A 15000-nucleotide genomic window follows, 5' to 3' on the forward strand; every position below is an offset into this window, starting at 1 on the left:
AAAACATTAAAAACAACACATCCCATGGATGAAATTCCACCAAGGTATGCCATTTCAGCTGGGGGTAATCAAACCTTTTTCAAGGAAGCATTTTTGATGGTCATGTTTGTTAAAATTACCCTGAATTTCTTCCAGTTGGATCAGGCACATAATCAAATTCCACAACGTCCAAACTTGCTGAAGTATCCTCAAATAACAAGAAAATCCAATAAATTTAATGAAGCTGACCAGCTCTCACCAGACGACAAAGCTGTCCAGCCTATAGGAATTCTGGATAAGCTTTATTCGTTGGATAAGAGTCAACAGCTTTATACTGATGAGAACAATTCTACATTTTTTAATGAAGAAACGAGTCAGTTCAGCCTAACTGTCACAAGCAGTCAACTGTTGGGTGATAGTTAATCCCTAGTCCAGTGACGGACTATTTGGGAAGCACTTAATTCCTAAAAAAAAGAGCCAATCTGTCTACTTACATAGTTAGCCCTGAGATCAGGATGTGACTGTTGAAGGCCACTATCAACAACAGCAACAACAACTCCTTTGCCAGAGATACCTTGTTGCCACACCTTAGCAATATTCATTCCTTTGCCACTGGAAGAATTCTGTAAGAGCCACAGCAAATATTATATAATAGAACCTGACAAATTTTCTTAAATTCTCCACTTTTCTTTATTTTTTGGTCATGTTTTACATTATCTGGGTTGAGTTTCATTGGTTCTTATACCAAGGCCATGGGCGGCATTCAATGGCAGTACTTTAAGACTTTCCTGTTGATGATCACATGTCATGCTGACTATTCACTACCAGTCTAACTTTCATTTCTTGCCTTTCTTGGGAAAAAATCTACAAACTTACTGCTTTCCTAAAAAAATATTGTCTTGCTATTTAAAGTAACCAAGTGGGAAACTATGAAATTAAGTTATATTTATGAGTACTTACCAAGTACCAGACCTGGTCATTCCAGCTGGGATCATTGAAGGCCAGAACTACTTGACCATCATAAAGAGCTTTTTTCCTTCTCACTTGTTGTTCAAACCAAGTTATCTTAAATAATTACAAAAAACAAAAACAAAAAAAAAACAAAAAAAAACAAGGGATTTAGGGATATTTTTCAAACATTCGTTGACATCATTTTTGTTCCACATTTTAGCATGCTTAAACTTTTAGTTGGAAGGTAAACCTGTAAAGTACTGCATGGTTGCAACCTTTGATGATCTTAATTAACACTTACTTAATTTATGCAGATGATGTTAAATTGTACATTATTTTATTTTAGGGTATAGTAAGAAATCACACTCCTCAGGAAAAGGTCTCTAAAATAATGCCTCACTTTTATTAAAAGGCCTGAGGTACATCAGTTTCTTTTTTTATGCTCAATTATTATCAACACTATTTCAAAGTAATTGGTACTCTTTCAAAGTAATTGGTACTATTTTATGTTATTCATTATTAGATGTTATTGCCCATTAGAACCAATCAGAGGTGATCATTTTTGAGGGTGCCAAGTCTGGCTAACATTATCCACTTTGTGCTCTGTTATATCCAATGAGAAACCTGTTAGTGAATAACAGGATAATAAGGAATAACCAAGATAGCATTATCCAGTAATATTAACCGCATGAACCAATAACATTTCAGAAACAAAATAACTAAAATTCTTTTCAAATCGAATGAATATAATGAAGTTTTTACGCTCAGTATTGGACTCAATGAGCACTGAACGAAATACATTATCATTGAATACAACCCGGTCGTTCAAACGAACAACTTGAGTTTACTCAAAGACATCGAGAATAAGATGAACTTGGTTAAACAAACATTTAAAGCCGTTGTTATTCGATAAAATAGCGCTCATGTTTACCATTCACATAAACCTGATGGACAATAGCAGATGCTATCAAAACACTGAAAAGCACTGACTCGAAAGTAAAAAAGAAGCCGAAACAAAATTAGGTTCGACGTGTGAACTTTTAAAGCGCTTTCATTTTATCTCACTCTGAAGAGTCGCAATGTTTACTGTTCATTTTTGTTTTCTCTAATACGCCATGCGTAACAGAATAATGCTGAATAACCGACATTTTGTTAGCCTCTAACCTTAGCCATCTGTATAGCGAACCAGAGAGATAAGGAAGCTCACGCGAAACCTTTTAATTGACCGCAAGTCGTACCTATTAAATGGTTTTGCGCGCAAACGTTAATTATAAAAACGAAAAAGGAAAACTATAAAAAAATAACGTCTTTTATTTTATAGTTTTTAGCCTTGTATCTACGTATTTCATTTTACCTTTCTAGCGAATAACATGTAAAAGAAGAAAGAAGGAAAGACAAGTCCAAGCTGCGCCACAAAATGGACTCTGTCTTTTCCTAATGGATTGCGTGACAAATTTTGACCCTAAAATGGGCATCGTCCAAAATCCATCGTCCGTGTTTTTAGCACATTTATCGGTAAACTGAGAATGTTTTTCTCGTCCTGAGAACAGTTTTCAGGGAGCATAAATCCCATTCTACCCTGGGTGCCAGAGACTTTTCTAGCGCGGTTTCCGGTTTTCAGTCAAGTCTTTAAAGTGACCCGCGCGAAAAGCCTCTGGACCAGAGCGCTATTCCTTTGATAGCGTCGAACCAATCGTTAGCTCAGTTAGATCAGTTGGTCCAGATTTTGGACAGGACGGCTGATTGGCTCCGAACGACCACCTGAGGGACAGACGCTACAATTGGTCGACAAGAATAGACCAGCACGTGAAAGAATATTGTTGACATCACGTAAGCGTACTGCCAGAAGTGTTGTGATGGCGGTTTGTGAAAGTTTGGGGAAGGCACTGAAGGAAAGTATAAGCAATGTACTAGAAAGTTTTGACGGTGTAGAGAAGTTAAGTGATGTGCAAACAAGTGGGGTATTTAATTTTATTCAACGCAAGGACGTTCTTGCTGTCTTGCCAACCGGTTCCGGTAAATCGTTATTGTTTCAAAAATTTGGTTTATCAACGGAGTTGATAATGTAAATTGACCACCGTACAGAGATTCTAAAAGCTGACGTTTCGAGCGTTAGCCCTTCGTCAGAGCGAATCCATTCGCTCTGACGAAGGGCTAACGCTCGAAACGTCAGCTTTTAGAATCTCTGTACGGTGGTCAATTTACATTATCAACTCCGTTGATAAACCAAATTTTTGTATACTACTTCCCCACCGACGCAGCACCACAGTTTCTTTAGAAACTACCCCTTCATTCGTTGTTGTTTCAGCTTATTCCGGGTCTTTGTTTACGTCTTAACCAAATGGGATACTGCGACTATCCGAAAAGTGCAATTGTGATTGTTGTTTGCCCGTTGAATGCCCTAATCGAATTTCTGACATTTCTTCACGTGCCGGTCCACGTGAGACGTCCATGTGATTGGCATAAATGTAATCCGATAAAAAAGCTCAAAGGTCAACGGGGACGGTAAAAAGCACCGCTCCGTGCCAGAGGTTTTTCTCGCGGCTTCGCCGCTCATGGCTTCGGCCTACGGCCGAAGCTGTGTCGGCCTTTGGCCGACACCGAAAATTCCCGCCGCACGCGAGAAAAACCTCTGGTGCCCAGGGTAATCCCATTCAGTCTCAAGAAACAATTCTAAGTATCTACCAATGAGAACTGGTGGCTTTTCAATTAAAACAACATGTCTGGTAAGGATCTGTCGTGAATCACCGATAAACAATTACTCTTGAATGTTTGCTTGTCATCATCGATGAGCCACATGTGAATGAGTTTAGGCAATGGTCTTTGATCAATGATGCCCAAGTTAAAATTTTGCGAATCTCGACTTACTTCACAAAAACGATGTTTATGTGGCCCTTTAGCTATAAAGATTATCGGCATAAAAATATACGGGTGATGGTAAGCTCAAATTAAAACGTCTTAATTCAGTCACACACTGTTCCACACACTTGCATATTACGGGAAAGGCAACGTAAAATTCTGCTTTTCCATTCTACATTCCTGTAAAGCCAATGAAAAACGGAAACTAACCGACAGTGAGTCGATCCATTCTCCAAATTTCCATTCAGTAGGTTTCCTTGGTCCATAACTAGAAAGCGGATTATACTTTCCCTGAAATTCGCGCCAAAATTTCAACACGCTTCTTCAGCCACTGTTTCTGTACGATCTCAGCGAATAACGCCTCTGCCGCTCAGGGGATGTCTTACCTCTTTGCGACAAATTTAATTTCGGTACTAGCTTGGTGCACTTATTTTCGTCCTTTTGCCCAACTCTAAGCACCTTCCACTGATCCTGACGTCGACCCTGAGCGCGCACTAGCCCGCCAAGCCGGACAACATTCACGATTTTAACACGTATATCGTGTCATACAATCTTGACAGGTCGTCGGCGGGCGGTTTGCGTCAAGATGCTTACAGAATTGAGAACTGTTCTCGTTTTCCACTAATGAACGTTGTTATTGCTTTTATGTTATCGTCAAACAACCCCAGGTCTCCTAGACCTTCCGCTTTTTATTTTAAGCGTATCGTTGAGATGCCTTTGGTCTGTTATTGTGTTAATCAATAATAGCTCAGCTCGTAAACACTGAACGTTTCAGCACGCGGATTTTCCGGTCAACGTATCAGCCGCATGGAAAACTTCGCACGAACCCTGGTGAACTCGTATTCTGTCTCCAGGGAACTTTCGCGTGTTGGCTGGTGAAATACAGTTAATGATCGCGACTTTTCGTTGAGGTACCTTAAATTTGACAAAATATCGCACTTTGTTCCTGTGAATCATCGCACAAGACGGCGCTAGAACTGCAGCTATTTTTCGACGAAAGTTTGCGACATCAAAAGAGCGCCATGCACGCTTTTCGGTTGCATTACTTTTGCACAACACTTCATATCATCAACCGACCGTGTGTGTTTATTAAGAAAAAAAAAAAAAAAAAAACACACACGGTCGGTTGATGATATGAAGTGTTGTGCAAAAGAGCGCCATGCACGCTTTTCGGTTGCATTACTTTTGCACAACACTTCATATCATCAATGATGAAATGGTATATGAAATGAATCATATATGAACTGCGGATATGAAATCAAGTAAAGCTATGATCTTCGCAGTTATGAACTTTCGCAATTATGAACGCAATTTTTACAATTGCGTAGAGAACCCCCGTTGAAGTCCTGAATTTTTCAGGCTTCTCTACGCAATTGTAAAAACAACCTCGTTCCCAGGGTCTCTCTTCTCTGCCTCCATTGTCGTTGAGAGAAGACCCTGGTTCACGCTGGTCACGTGGCACTCGTCGACAAACATTTTTCCACTAGGGTAGTGTTTTCGTTATATTTAAATATCATAAGTCAACCGCACCTGGGCGAAAAAATATTCGTTTAACAAGGCATTTCTAAAATAAAAAGGTCAAAAGAGCTGATGTTATATTCCCACAGGAGATGAATTCCCACAAAAGCGGTCAAACTAAAAGCAAGAGCTTTTGTGATCGACAAGACGACTTCAATGTCGAGCGGCGATTGACGTTCGCTTTAAAAAAATTAATTTCGTTAGTAGCCAAAGTTGCTTCTTCAGAACAAACACTAACATAAAAGAATACACCAAACACTACGTTTGCTTGATAAAAATGTCTCTTTTATTTTACTTCGACTAAAAATATACACGCTATTAAAGCGCGGTGCAGTGGTAAAAAAAATCTTAACGACATCGCCAATTTACACGAAATTGTTGAAATATAAATATCATAAGTCAAACTGTCAACTCGCTGTACAAGATTGCGACCTTAGCAATCACGTTGTTTAACTTTCGAAAGAAAAACGAAAATCAACGAACAAAATGAAATACCTGCACATGCTAATACAGTTTGATTTGATGGATTTGAGGTCGACATGTGACTCGAGAACTTAAATAACAACACACCGGCTGATCGCTGAACATGTTTGTTTTCCATGGATAACCGTTTCGCTTGCTTTCTTGCACGACAAAATCTTCTTTCCTTTAAAATTGTCGCAAACTATTAGCATTCTTCGTTGATCCGGACCTTCACACGGATGAAAACTTGAATAACGTGAGGATATTTTCTGTGGCGTCTGATCGATTTGACCACAACTTTTTTTCTTTCACACCGGGTTCCATATGTGTAGTACATAAAATACTGCTGTCAAACGTTTTGTCAATGGTTATCTCGCCACAAAATCAATTGCGTGCTGATTCCCTTCTTTGCAATGTCAACAAAGCCTGCATTGCCACCCATCCCCTAACACACATTTCGCCAACCTCCCAGATTCTGGGAGACACGTGACCAGCGTGAACCAGGGTCTTCTCTCAACGACAATGGAGGCAGAGAAGAGAGACCCTGGGAACGAGGTTGTTGTAAAAATTGCTTTCATAACTGCGAAGATCATAGCTTTACTTGACTTCATATCATCGTCGCCGGTCAGAATAAAATTAATTGACTGTTCTCGTTTTCAGCCAATCAACATCGTTATTGCTTGTATATGCTCGTCAAACAACCCAATCAAACGAGGAGGAATTCTCCTGACAGAGCAAATAAATGTTGCTGAGATGCAACCTTCAGAAGGCAGTGATTAATGTTGGATTTTTCTGAGTAACAACGACGGGAGCTTTCGAGGTATCGTGTTTCGTGATCATCACGAGCAAGTTCGCTGGATTTGTTCGATTTTCTGCGCTGCATAGGTTTTTTTACTTGTACCCAGAATTGTTCTGGAGTTCAGTTTTCCGAGAACTGACAGTTGCAGGACAACGCTTAAAAAGAAACTTTGTCCGACACTTTCTTACTTTTGAAAAGGCTTTGAATTCTCGCTGGTGGCCGAGGGAGGCTCAGCATTTGAATTGCAGATAAAAGATTTCCGTGCCACTGAGCTTTATTGGGCGTCTTGTTTGTTCGAGGACTATTCGCGATTGCAGCCACTGGCGGCTCGATCCCCGAGATGAATGCATCTTTGTTTAACCAGTGGAGTCGTCGAGCCTATCTCGGCGGTGTCAGGATTTGACCAGTCCACGAAAAGCCTTTCAGTTTCAATCAATTTTTTTCACGGGAAGGACACATTCCTATGAAAACTCGGCTTATGAATGGTTACTTGATCATTTGTTTTAAACATCGTGGACTTCTCTTTTACCGGCCATTTTTTGAGATTTAATTATTTTATCGATCTGGATATTTGGAGCGCAAAAGGGATTCTCGAGATGTCGCGTTTCGCAATCACGAGCTTTTTTCGCGGTATCCGACGTACTGACTTCACTCGATTTTCTGCGCTACAGAGCTTCATGTCTTCGTACCCAGAACTGCGGAGTTCAGCCAACTGCAGTTTTGTTTGTTTGCAAATTCAGCCACTGGTCGTCAGCAGTACTTAGATAACATTTTGACAGCGGGATACAAGCGTCATAATGAACTCAAGTCTCAGAAATTAGAGATGTGGTCGTGTTTTTTGTTTCTTGTATCCCTTTCCCTTCGCATGAACCTTTACCTTGCGGGGAAAACTTCCACGAAATTTGCGTGAAACCTCCAAGAAAGTGTTTCCCGGTCGAAGATAAAAAACTCTTATTATGGTTGTTAATGTGAGATACGTATATCTGCTTTTAAGAAAAGGAATATTTGAGTTTTCATTGCTCTCCACCTGACCTATGGTCTAATATTCAATAGAACGCTTAAAAGAAACTTTGTCCGACAATTTCGTGCCTGTGAAAGGGCTTCACCTTCACCTTCTTCACCTTTATTAAGTCGATGAGCCATGAAAATGTTAGCAAAAGAGACTGCCCTTTTTGTCCCCATGGCGGTTCCATGTGTTTGGAGATAGTTATCTCCATTGAAATGGAACGAGTTTTCGTTTAAAATCAAACCAAGCATTTGTCTTAAGAAGCGTGTTGGGATCGGTGGATTATGATTGTGGAACTTTCCGTATGCCTCGCACATACTATGTTCATTACCTCTTCATGTGGTATATTCGTATACAAGCTAGACATGTCCATTCACACTAAAATTGTATGCTTGCCTATCTTTGTTTTCTATATGAAATTTATGAAATTAGTTGTGTCCTTAATAAAGGATTGTTGTTTTTGTGCAATAGGCTGCAATAGTGTATCCACAAATGAAGATATTCTCTCGGTGGGGCCGTCACAACCGGAGATTATCGGTCTGCCAACCGCCTTAGCTTTGTGAATTTTTGTTAGTGCTCATCATCGCGAAACGCGACGTCTCGAGAGTCCATTTTGCGCTCCAAATATCCAGATCGATAAAATAATTAAAATCGATTCTTAAATCTCAAAAAATGGCCGGTAAAAGAGAAGTTTAAAAGCCCGGGATGTTTAAAATAAATGATCAAGCAACCATTCATAAGCCTAGTTTTCATAGGAATGTGTCCATCCCGTGAAAAAATTTGATTGACTACAATCATAGACAAAAGTAGTTGGGAAGGTTATGTAAATGAGCCACACCGGAGCCATATTTCAACCCGCTTCTCTTAAAGCTCAAAAGAAATAGTTTCACTTTCTCTTACATAGCCCCCCTCCCCCCTATTCAATGTTGGAAGGTAACTCAACAATTTCCCACTGAAACCATTCCGTTTTGCACAACATTGAAGGAGGGGGGAGGGGAGAGAAGCAATGAAGACTTCAAAAGTGCTAACCTTCCCAACAGTTTTGTCTAGGATTGTAGTCAAACCCTGACACCGCCGAGATAGGCTCAACCACTCCACTGATTAAACAAAGAAGCATTCATCTCGGGGATCGAGCCGCCAGTGGCTGCAATCGCGAATAGTCCTCGAACAAACAAGACGCCCAATAAAGCTCTGTGGCACGGAAATCTTTTATCTGCAATTCAAATGCTGAGCCTCCCTCGGCCACCAGCGAGAATTCAAAGCCTTTTCAAAAGTAAGAAAGTAAAAAACCTATGCAGCGCAGAAAATCGAACAAATACAGCGAACTTGCTCATGATGATCACGAAACACGACACCTCGAAAGCTGCCGTCGTTGTTACTCAGAAAAATCCAACATTAATCACTGCCTTCTGAAGGTTGCTATTTGCTCTGTCAGGAGAATTCCTCCTCGTTTGATTGGGTTGTTTGACGATGTTGATTGGCTGAAAACGAGAACAGTCAATTAATTTTATACTGACCGGCGACGATGACATGAAGTCAAGTAATTAAGCTATGATCTTCGCAGTTATGAACGCAATTTTTACGATTGCGAAGAGAAGCCTGAAAAATTCAGGACTTCGGTACCTCAACGAAAAGTCGCGATCATTAACTGTATTTCACCAGCCAACACGCGAAAGTTCCCTGGAGACAGAATACGAGTTCACCAGGGTTCGTGCGAAGTTTTCCATGCGGCTGATACGTTGACCGGAAAATCCGCGTGCTGAAACGTTCAGTGTTTACGAGTTGAGCTATTATTGATTAACACAATAACAGACCAAAGGCATCTCAACGATACGCTTAAAATAAAAAGCGGAAGGTCTAGGAGACCTGGGGTTGTTTGACGATAACATAAAAGCAATAACAACGTTCATTAGTGGAAAACGAGAACAGTTCTCAATTCTGTAAGCATCTTGACGCAAACCGCCCGCCGACGACCTGTCAAGATTGTATGACACGATATACGTGTTAAAATCGTGAATGTTGTCCGGCTTGGCGGGCTAGTGCGCGCTCAGGGTCGACGTCAGGATCAGTGGAAGGTGCTTAGAGTTGGGCAAAAGGACGAAAATAAGTGCACCAAGCTAGTACCGAAATTAAATTTGTCGCAAAGAGGTAAGACATCCTCTGAGCGGCAGAGGCGTTATTCGCTGAGATCGTACAGAAACAGTGGCTGAAGAAGCGTGTTGAAATTTTGGCGCGAATTTCAGGGAAGGTATAATCCGCTTTCTAGTTATGGACCAAGGAAACCTACTGAATGGAAATTTGGACAATGGATCGACTCACTGTCGGTTAGTTTCCGTTTTTCATTGGCTTTACAGGAATGTAGAATGGAAAAGCAGAATTTTACGTTGCCTTTCCCGTAATATGCAAGTGTGTGGAACAGTGTGTGACTGAATTAAGACGTTTTAATTTGAGCTTACTATCACCCGTATATTTTTATGCCGATAATCTTTATAGCTAAAGGGCCACATAAACATCGTTTTTGTGAAGTAAGTCGAGATTCGCAAAATTTTAACTTGGGCATCATTGATCAAAGACCATTGCCTAAACTCATTCACATGTGGCTCATCGATGATGACAAGCAAACATTTAAGCGTAATTGTTTATCGGTGATTCACGACAGATCCTTACCAGACATGTTGTTTTAATTGAAAACCCACCAGTTCTCATTGGTAGATACTTAGAATTGTTTCTTGAGACTGAATGGGATTTATGCTCCCTGAAAACTGTTCTCAGGACGAGAAAAACATTCTCAGTTTACCGATAAATGTGCTAAAAACACGGACGATGGATTTTGGACGATGCCCATTTTAGGGTCAAAATTTGTCACGCAATCCATTAGGAAAAGACAGAGTCCATTTTGTGGCGCAGCTTGGACTTATCTTTCCTTCTTTCTTCTTTTACATGTTATTCGCTAGAAAGGTAAAATGAAATACGTAGATACAAGGCTAAAAACTATAAAATAAAAGACGTTATTTTTTTATAGTTTTCCTTTTTCGTTTTTATAATTAACGTTTGCGCGCAAAACCATTTAATAGGTACGACTTGCGGTCAATTAGAAGGTTTCGCGTGAGCTTCCTTATCTCTCTGGTTCGCTATACAGATGGCTAAGGTTAGAGGCTAACAAAATGTTGGTTATTCAGCATTATTCTGTTACGCATGGCGTATTAGAGAAAACAAAAATGAACAGTAAACATTGCGACTCTTCAGAGTGAGATAAAATGAAAGCGCTTTAAAAGTTCACACGTCGAACCTAATTTTGTTTCGGCTTCTTTTTTACTTTCGAGTCAGTGCTTTTCAGTGTTTTGATAGCATCTGCTATTGTCCATCAGGTTTATGTGAATGGTAAACATGAGCGCTATTTTATCGAATAACAACGGCTTTAAATGTTTGTTTAACCAAGTTCATCTTATTCTCGATGTCTTTGAGTAAACTCAAGTTGTTCGTTTGAACGACCGGGTTGTATTCAATGATAATGTATTTCGTTCAGTGCTCATTGAGTCCAATACTGAGCGTAAAAACTTCATTATATTCATTCGATTTGAAAAGAATTTTAGTTATTTTGTTTCTGAAATGTTATTGGTTCATGCGGTTAATATTACTGGATAATGCTATCTTGGTTATTCCTTATTATCCTGTTATTCACTAACAGGTTTCTCATTGGATATAACAGAGCACAAAGTGGATAATGTTAGCCAGACTTGGCACCCTCAAAAATGATCACCTCTGATTGGTTCTAATGGGCAATAACATCTAATAATGAATAACATAAAATAGTACCAATTACTTTGAAAGAGTACCAATTACTTTGAAATAGTGTTTATCTTAATATGTCAACCTACAGGTTTAAATAGCCAACTTAACAAAAAGGAAATTTTTCCATTATTCAAACACTCACCTGAGGCTCTTGAATAAGCGCATGTTCAAAAGAGCGGTAAGGTTTGGAAGAAATCTTAGGGACACTTTGGTGTTCAAATAAATAGACATTGGAGGAGATCTGTTAAAAAAGAACATAGAAAGAAGATACAAAGTTCTGAATTAACCAGAAGGAACAGACGAACTGAGTAAGCATAGGCAAGCATTTTTCCTTAGATTGAAGTGTTTTAATAACTAGGTACCTTCTATAAATGCTACTTGTGAATGAAGCTAAGTGCATGGCTGTGCATGAAACTAAGTGTAAAAGGAACGTTTTTGCAGTCTAAGTAACAAATTGTCAAATGTCAGTGGTGAACATTCCTCTACTAATGAAAACACGGTATGGATTTAGACTCTTGTCGGGCCATGTTACTAGATTAGGGATCCAGTGCTCTATTATTTGTTGCTGAATCAGTGGAGCAGTCAGTATCTTGATATATGTTTGAGATGTGACTGTTGCATGTGGGTTCAGAATTTATAGCAAACCGAAGTGTAGACAAATACTATAAACAACAGCTTTTAATAGTGACCACGAGCAAAGTAAAATTACACAAACAAGGTCACATGATTTCAGAACGCGGGAAAGTCAATGCGTGACCAATGAATTAAAGCATTATGTTAGATCCCTTTTCTTAACAAAACAAAGATGAAGATAAATAAAAAAAACTTGTCTTCGCTGAGTTCAGTTCTATGATCAGGATCCATGTAACTTCCAGTCTACTAACTAAGTCTGATAGTCAGCATGCCACGCGGGCTTGCGAACACTTCTCTGGCTCTAGATCCTTCGGGTAGGTACATATGAAGACGTTGAGGGAGTAGAAGTGGGTACCACAACTTTACTGGACTGTGGCATCTGAGCTGGAACATCAGGCTCAGCTGTGATGTTGGAAGGTTTTGGGGATACTTCAACAATGGGAGACTTTGGTTGATCGGCTGGTATGATAAGCTTCTTTGTACAGATTCCAGTTGACCATGTGCTTTCTTCCAGACTTTGCAGTTGTTTTTTGCAACTTCTTCTGTCAAATCCAGAGGTTCAGGCAGAGGAATGTTGTGCGCCATTTATGTTTTGCGATCCTCTTTGCAGTGAAAAATTGCTTTGTGTCAATTCGGTTTACCAAAATTTTCAGCACAGATCCTTTTACGACAGGTAGATCTGTAATCCGGCTTCTGACACCATGTTTCATGCGGGTTCGGAATTTATAGCAAACTGAAGCGTAGACAAATGCTATAAACAACAGAGCTTTTAATGGCGACCACAAGCAAAGTAAATTACACAAACAAGGTCACGTAATTTCAGAACGAGGGAAAGTCAATGCGTGACCAATGAATTAAAGCATTACGCTACAATGTGTGACTGGTGGTAATATGATATACAGATGTACAATTACTAGTGTCACTTAAAATAGATGCATGAATACCTTCACTAAATAGGTAAATCCATTCTTTTCAGCAATTGTGATTGCCTCACTGACATTTGCACTTATCTCCATTGCCCATTCATTGATGTACTTGTGGTCTCTTCCTAATTCAAATTCACAATCACAATAGGAATGCAAAATTCCCAGGACAATGATCAACAGCAACATCTAAAAAAGAATCAAAGAGATAATTAAAGGCAAAAAAAATGCAATAACAGGTGCATCAAAGCCTGACGTATGGTGTATATCAAATTATTTTAATTAACTTTAACTTAACTTTAATTAGCTTTACTGAACCTGGTGAAAATTTTAGTGGAAACTTCGATACATCATAGTGCCTTTAACATTGTTGCGTTACATTCCTATCCTTAATACTAGCATGCTTAAGGGCGCTTCTCTATTGCCCTTCTATTAGATTTGTGCATCCTTGTTAGGTCTATCAGTAGTTTGTTCTGTTTTGGAGAAAATAAATGAGATTCGTGATTAGCTCCATTTCTCCTTCTTGCTAAACACTGTCTGCAATTTGCTGCAAACTTTGACTGGATCTCCAAACCAAATTGCACTGAAGCCTTGTACAACATAATTAACATCATGGAAATAATCCATTATCCCAACCCTTGGCAATGCCTTATTCCAAACCCTTGGCTAGGGTTTAAACTGGGATGTTCATGATATTATTAGCACATGCCCGTTGAGAAACCTTTCTAAAGCCTTAAACAAGATAAACAAAAGGAAGAGTTGATGGAAAGGGACTCCATAAAAAAAATTAAAACAGTTAAATAATATATGGTCACTTCTTTAAAAACCTCATCTCCAGACTGATACAAAATTGATTACAAGCTGAATTATCCATATAGCTGAGAATGAACTTGAAATTTAAATATAAAATTCATACCTCATCCATTGTGATTAAAATCATAAATAATTTAAAAGCAGGGAATGCTAAACATGAAATCGAAAAATAAGAACCTTCCCATAAAAAAACAGAAACTGAAATGGTTGTCTTTGTTGACGCAACTTACATGTAAACAGCTGTCGAAACAACAAGTATACATGCATCAACACAGTTGCGCATTATTACTCTTCATTATATATAAAATACCAATGAAATACAAAATGAGCTTTCGCGCGAAAACATGATATCTTCACACGTGAAAAGATCACTGTTGCTATAGTTCCATAAAAAATGGCGCCTTTCGAAGCCTTTCGTGAAATAATTTAGTATTTCATTGGTGCTGCGCTCACTCGTGAAATATTTTTCAACACTCGAAGAGATATTTCGTATCTCCGCCCGGCCATGTAAACTGGAGGTGTTCAACCAATGCAAACTCCCTCTCCTCAAAAACCAACATTTGACTTGTTTTGCGTTAATTTCAGTGTCCCCAATTAGTGCTCCAGCGCTAGAACGACTCTGAACGACTAGACACTTAAAATAAAGTTCCTTTCCTTTTTTTTTTCTTATTGGCAGGGTCCTGAGATTTCCGACTGACCTTTTGATTGTATCAGCCTCCTTAAGTACAATAACAACAGCTGAGCAAACTAGCTTTCAGTTAAGAACCTAGCAACCACGAAGTAGCTCACCGCACAGAGGAAACCATTCTTTACTGAGACCACGAAATATCACTTCAAGAAGCGTGAGGGAGTAACTTGACCTGGGATTCTGTGGAAATTAGGTGATTGCAAACGTTAGTGCGGACACTACTTGTCGCCGCTCCGTAATCTCCTGACCCAATTATATTCTACTCTGGGCTGCCGTTACCTATCAAAGAAATCAACGTTACGCGGTGGAATTATCGGTAGAATCCCTCAAGTTATCGAGTGGACTCTATACCCGCCATGTCTCACGCATTGTGGGTGAGAGTACGACGCCTATGGACCAAACACATCGATCTCACGCATTGAGGTTAATGTCAATGTTGCGTATGTTTGACCACTTTGCTATGGAATCATGCGTGAATGTTTTAAATTTGCGCATAGAATTTCGAACCTCGCAACATTGTTATTGTTCTGGGAGTCGTTCTGGGAGTTCCCAGAGCCCACGTGTCTTTTGGTCAGCG

General features: G+C 39.5%; 1 protein-coding gene across 5 annotated transcripts in view; it reads right to left on the reverse strand.

Annotated features, from left to right (window-relative positions):
* The window catches only part of LOC138002233 (furin-1-like), a 30045-nt gene extending 15106 nt beyond the window's left edge, over positions 1–14939 (reverse strand). For 2 of the 5 annotated variants that reach the window (XM_068848511.1, XM_068848335.1), the window contains exons 1-6: positions 13839–13928; positions 12944–13111; positions 11509–11607; positions 940–1044; positions 474–602; positions 120–187 (exon numbers count right to left, since the gene is read on the reverse strand). In XM_068848511.1, coding sequence (XP_068704612.1) covers positions 120–187; positions 474–602; positions 940–1044; positions 11509–11607; positions 12944–13111; positions 13839–13862 — 593 coding nt within the window. In that variant the 5' untranslated portion in view covers positions 13863–13928. The other 3 variants (XM_068848377.1, XM_068848413.1, XM_068848460.1) reach the window with 3 other exon arrangements.
* Positions 14940–15000: the final 61 nt, after the last annotated feature.

The sequence above is a fragment of the Montipora foliosa genome, chromosome 1, assembly GCF_036669935.1.
Source record: "Montipora foliosa isolate CH-2021 chromosome 1, ASM3666993v2, whole genome shotgun sequence".
Classification (NCBI taxonomy): domain Eukaryota; kingdom Metazoa; phylum Cnidaria; class Anthozoa; order Scleractinia; family Acroporidae; genus Montipora; species Montipora foliosa.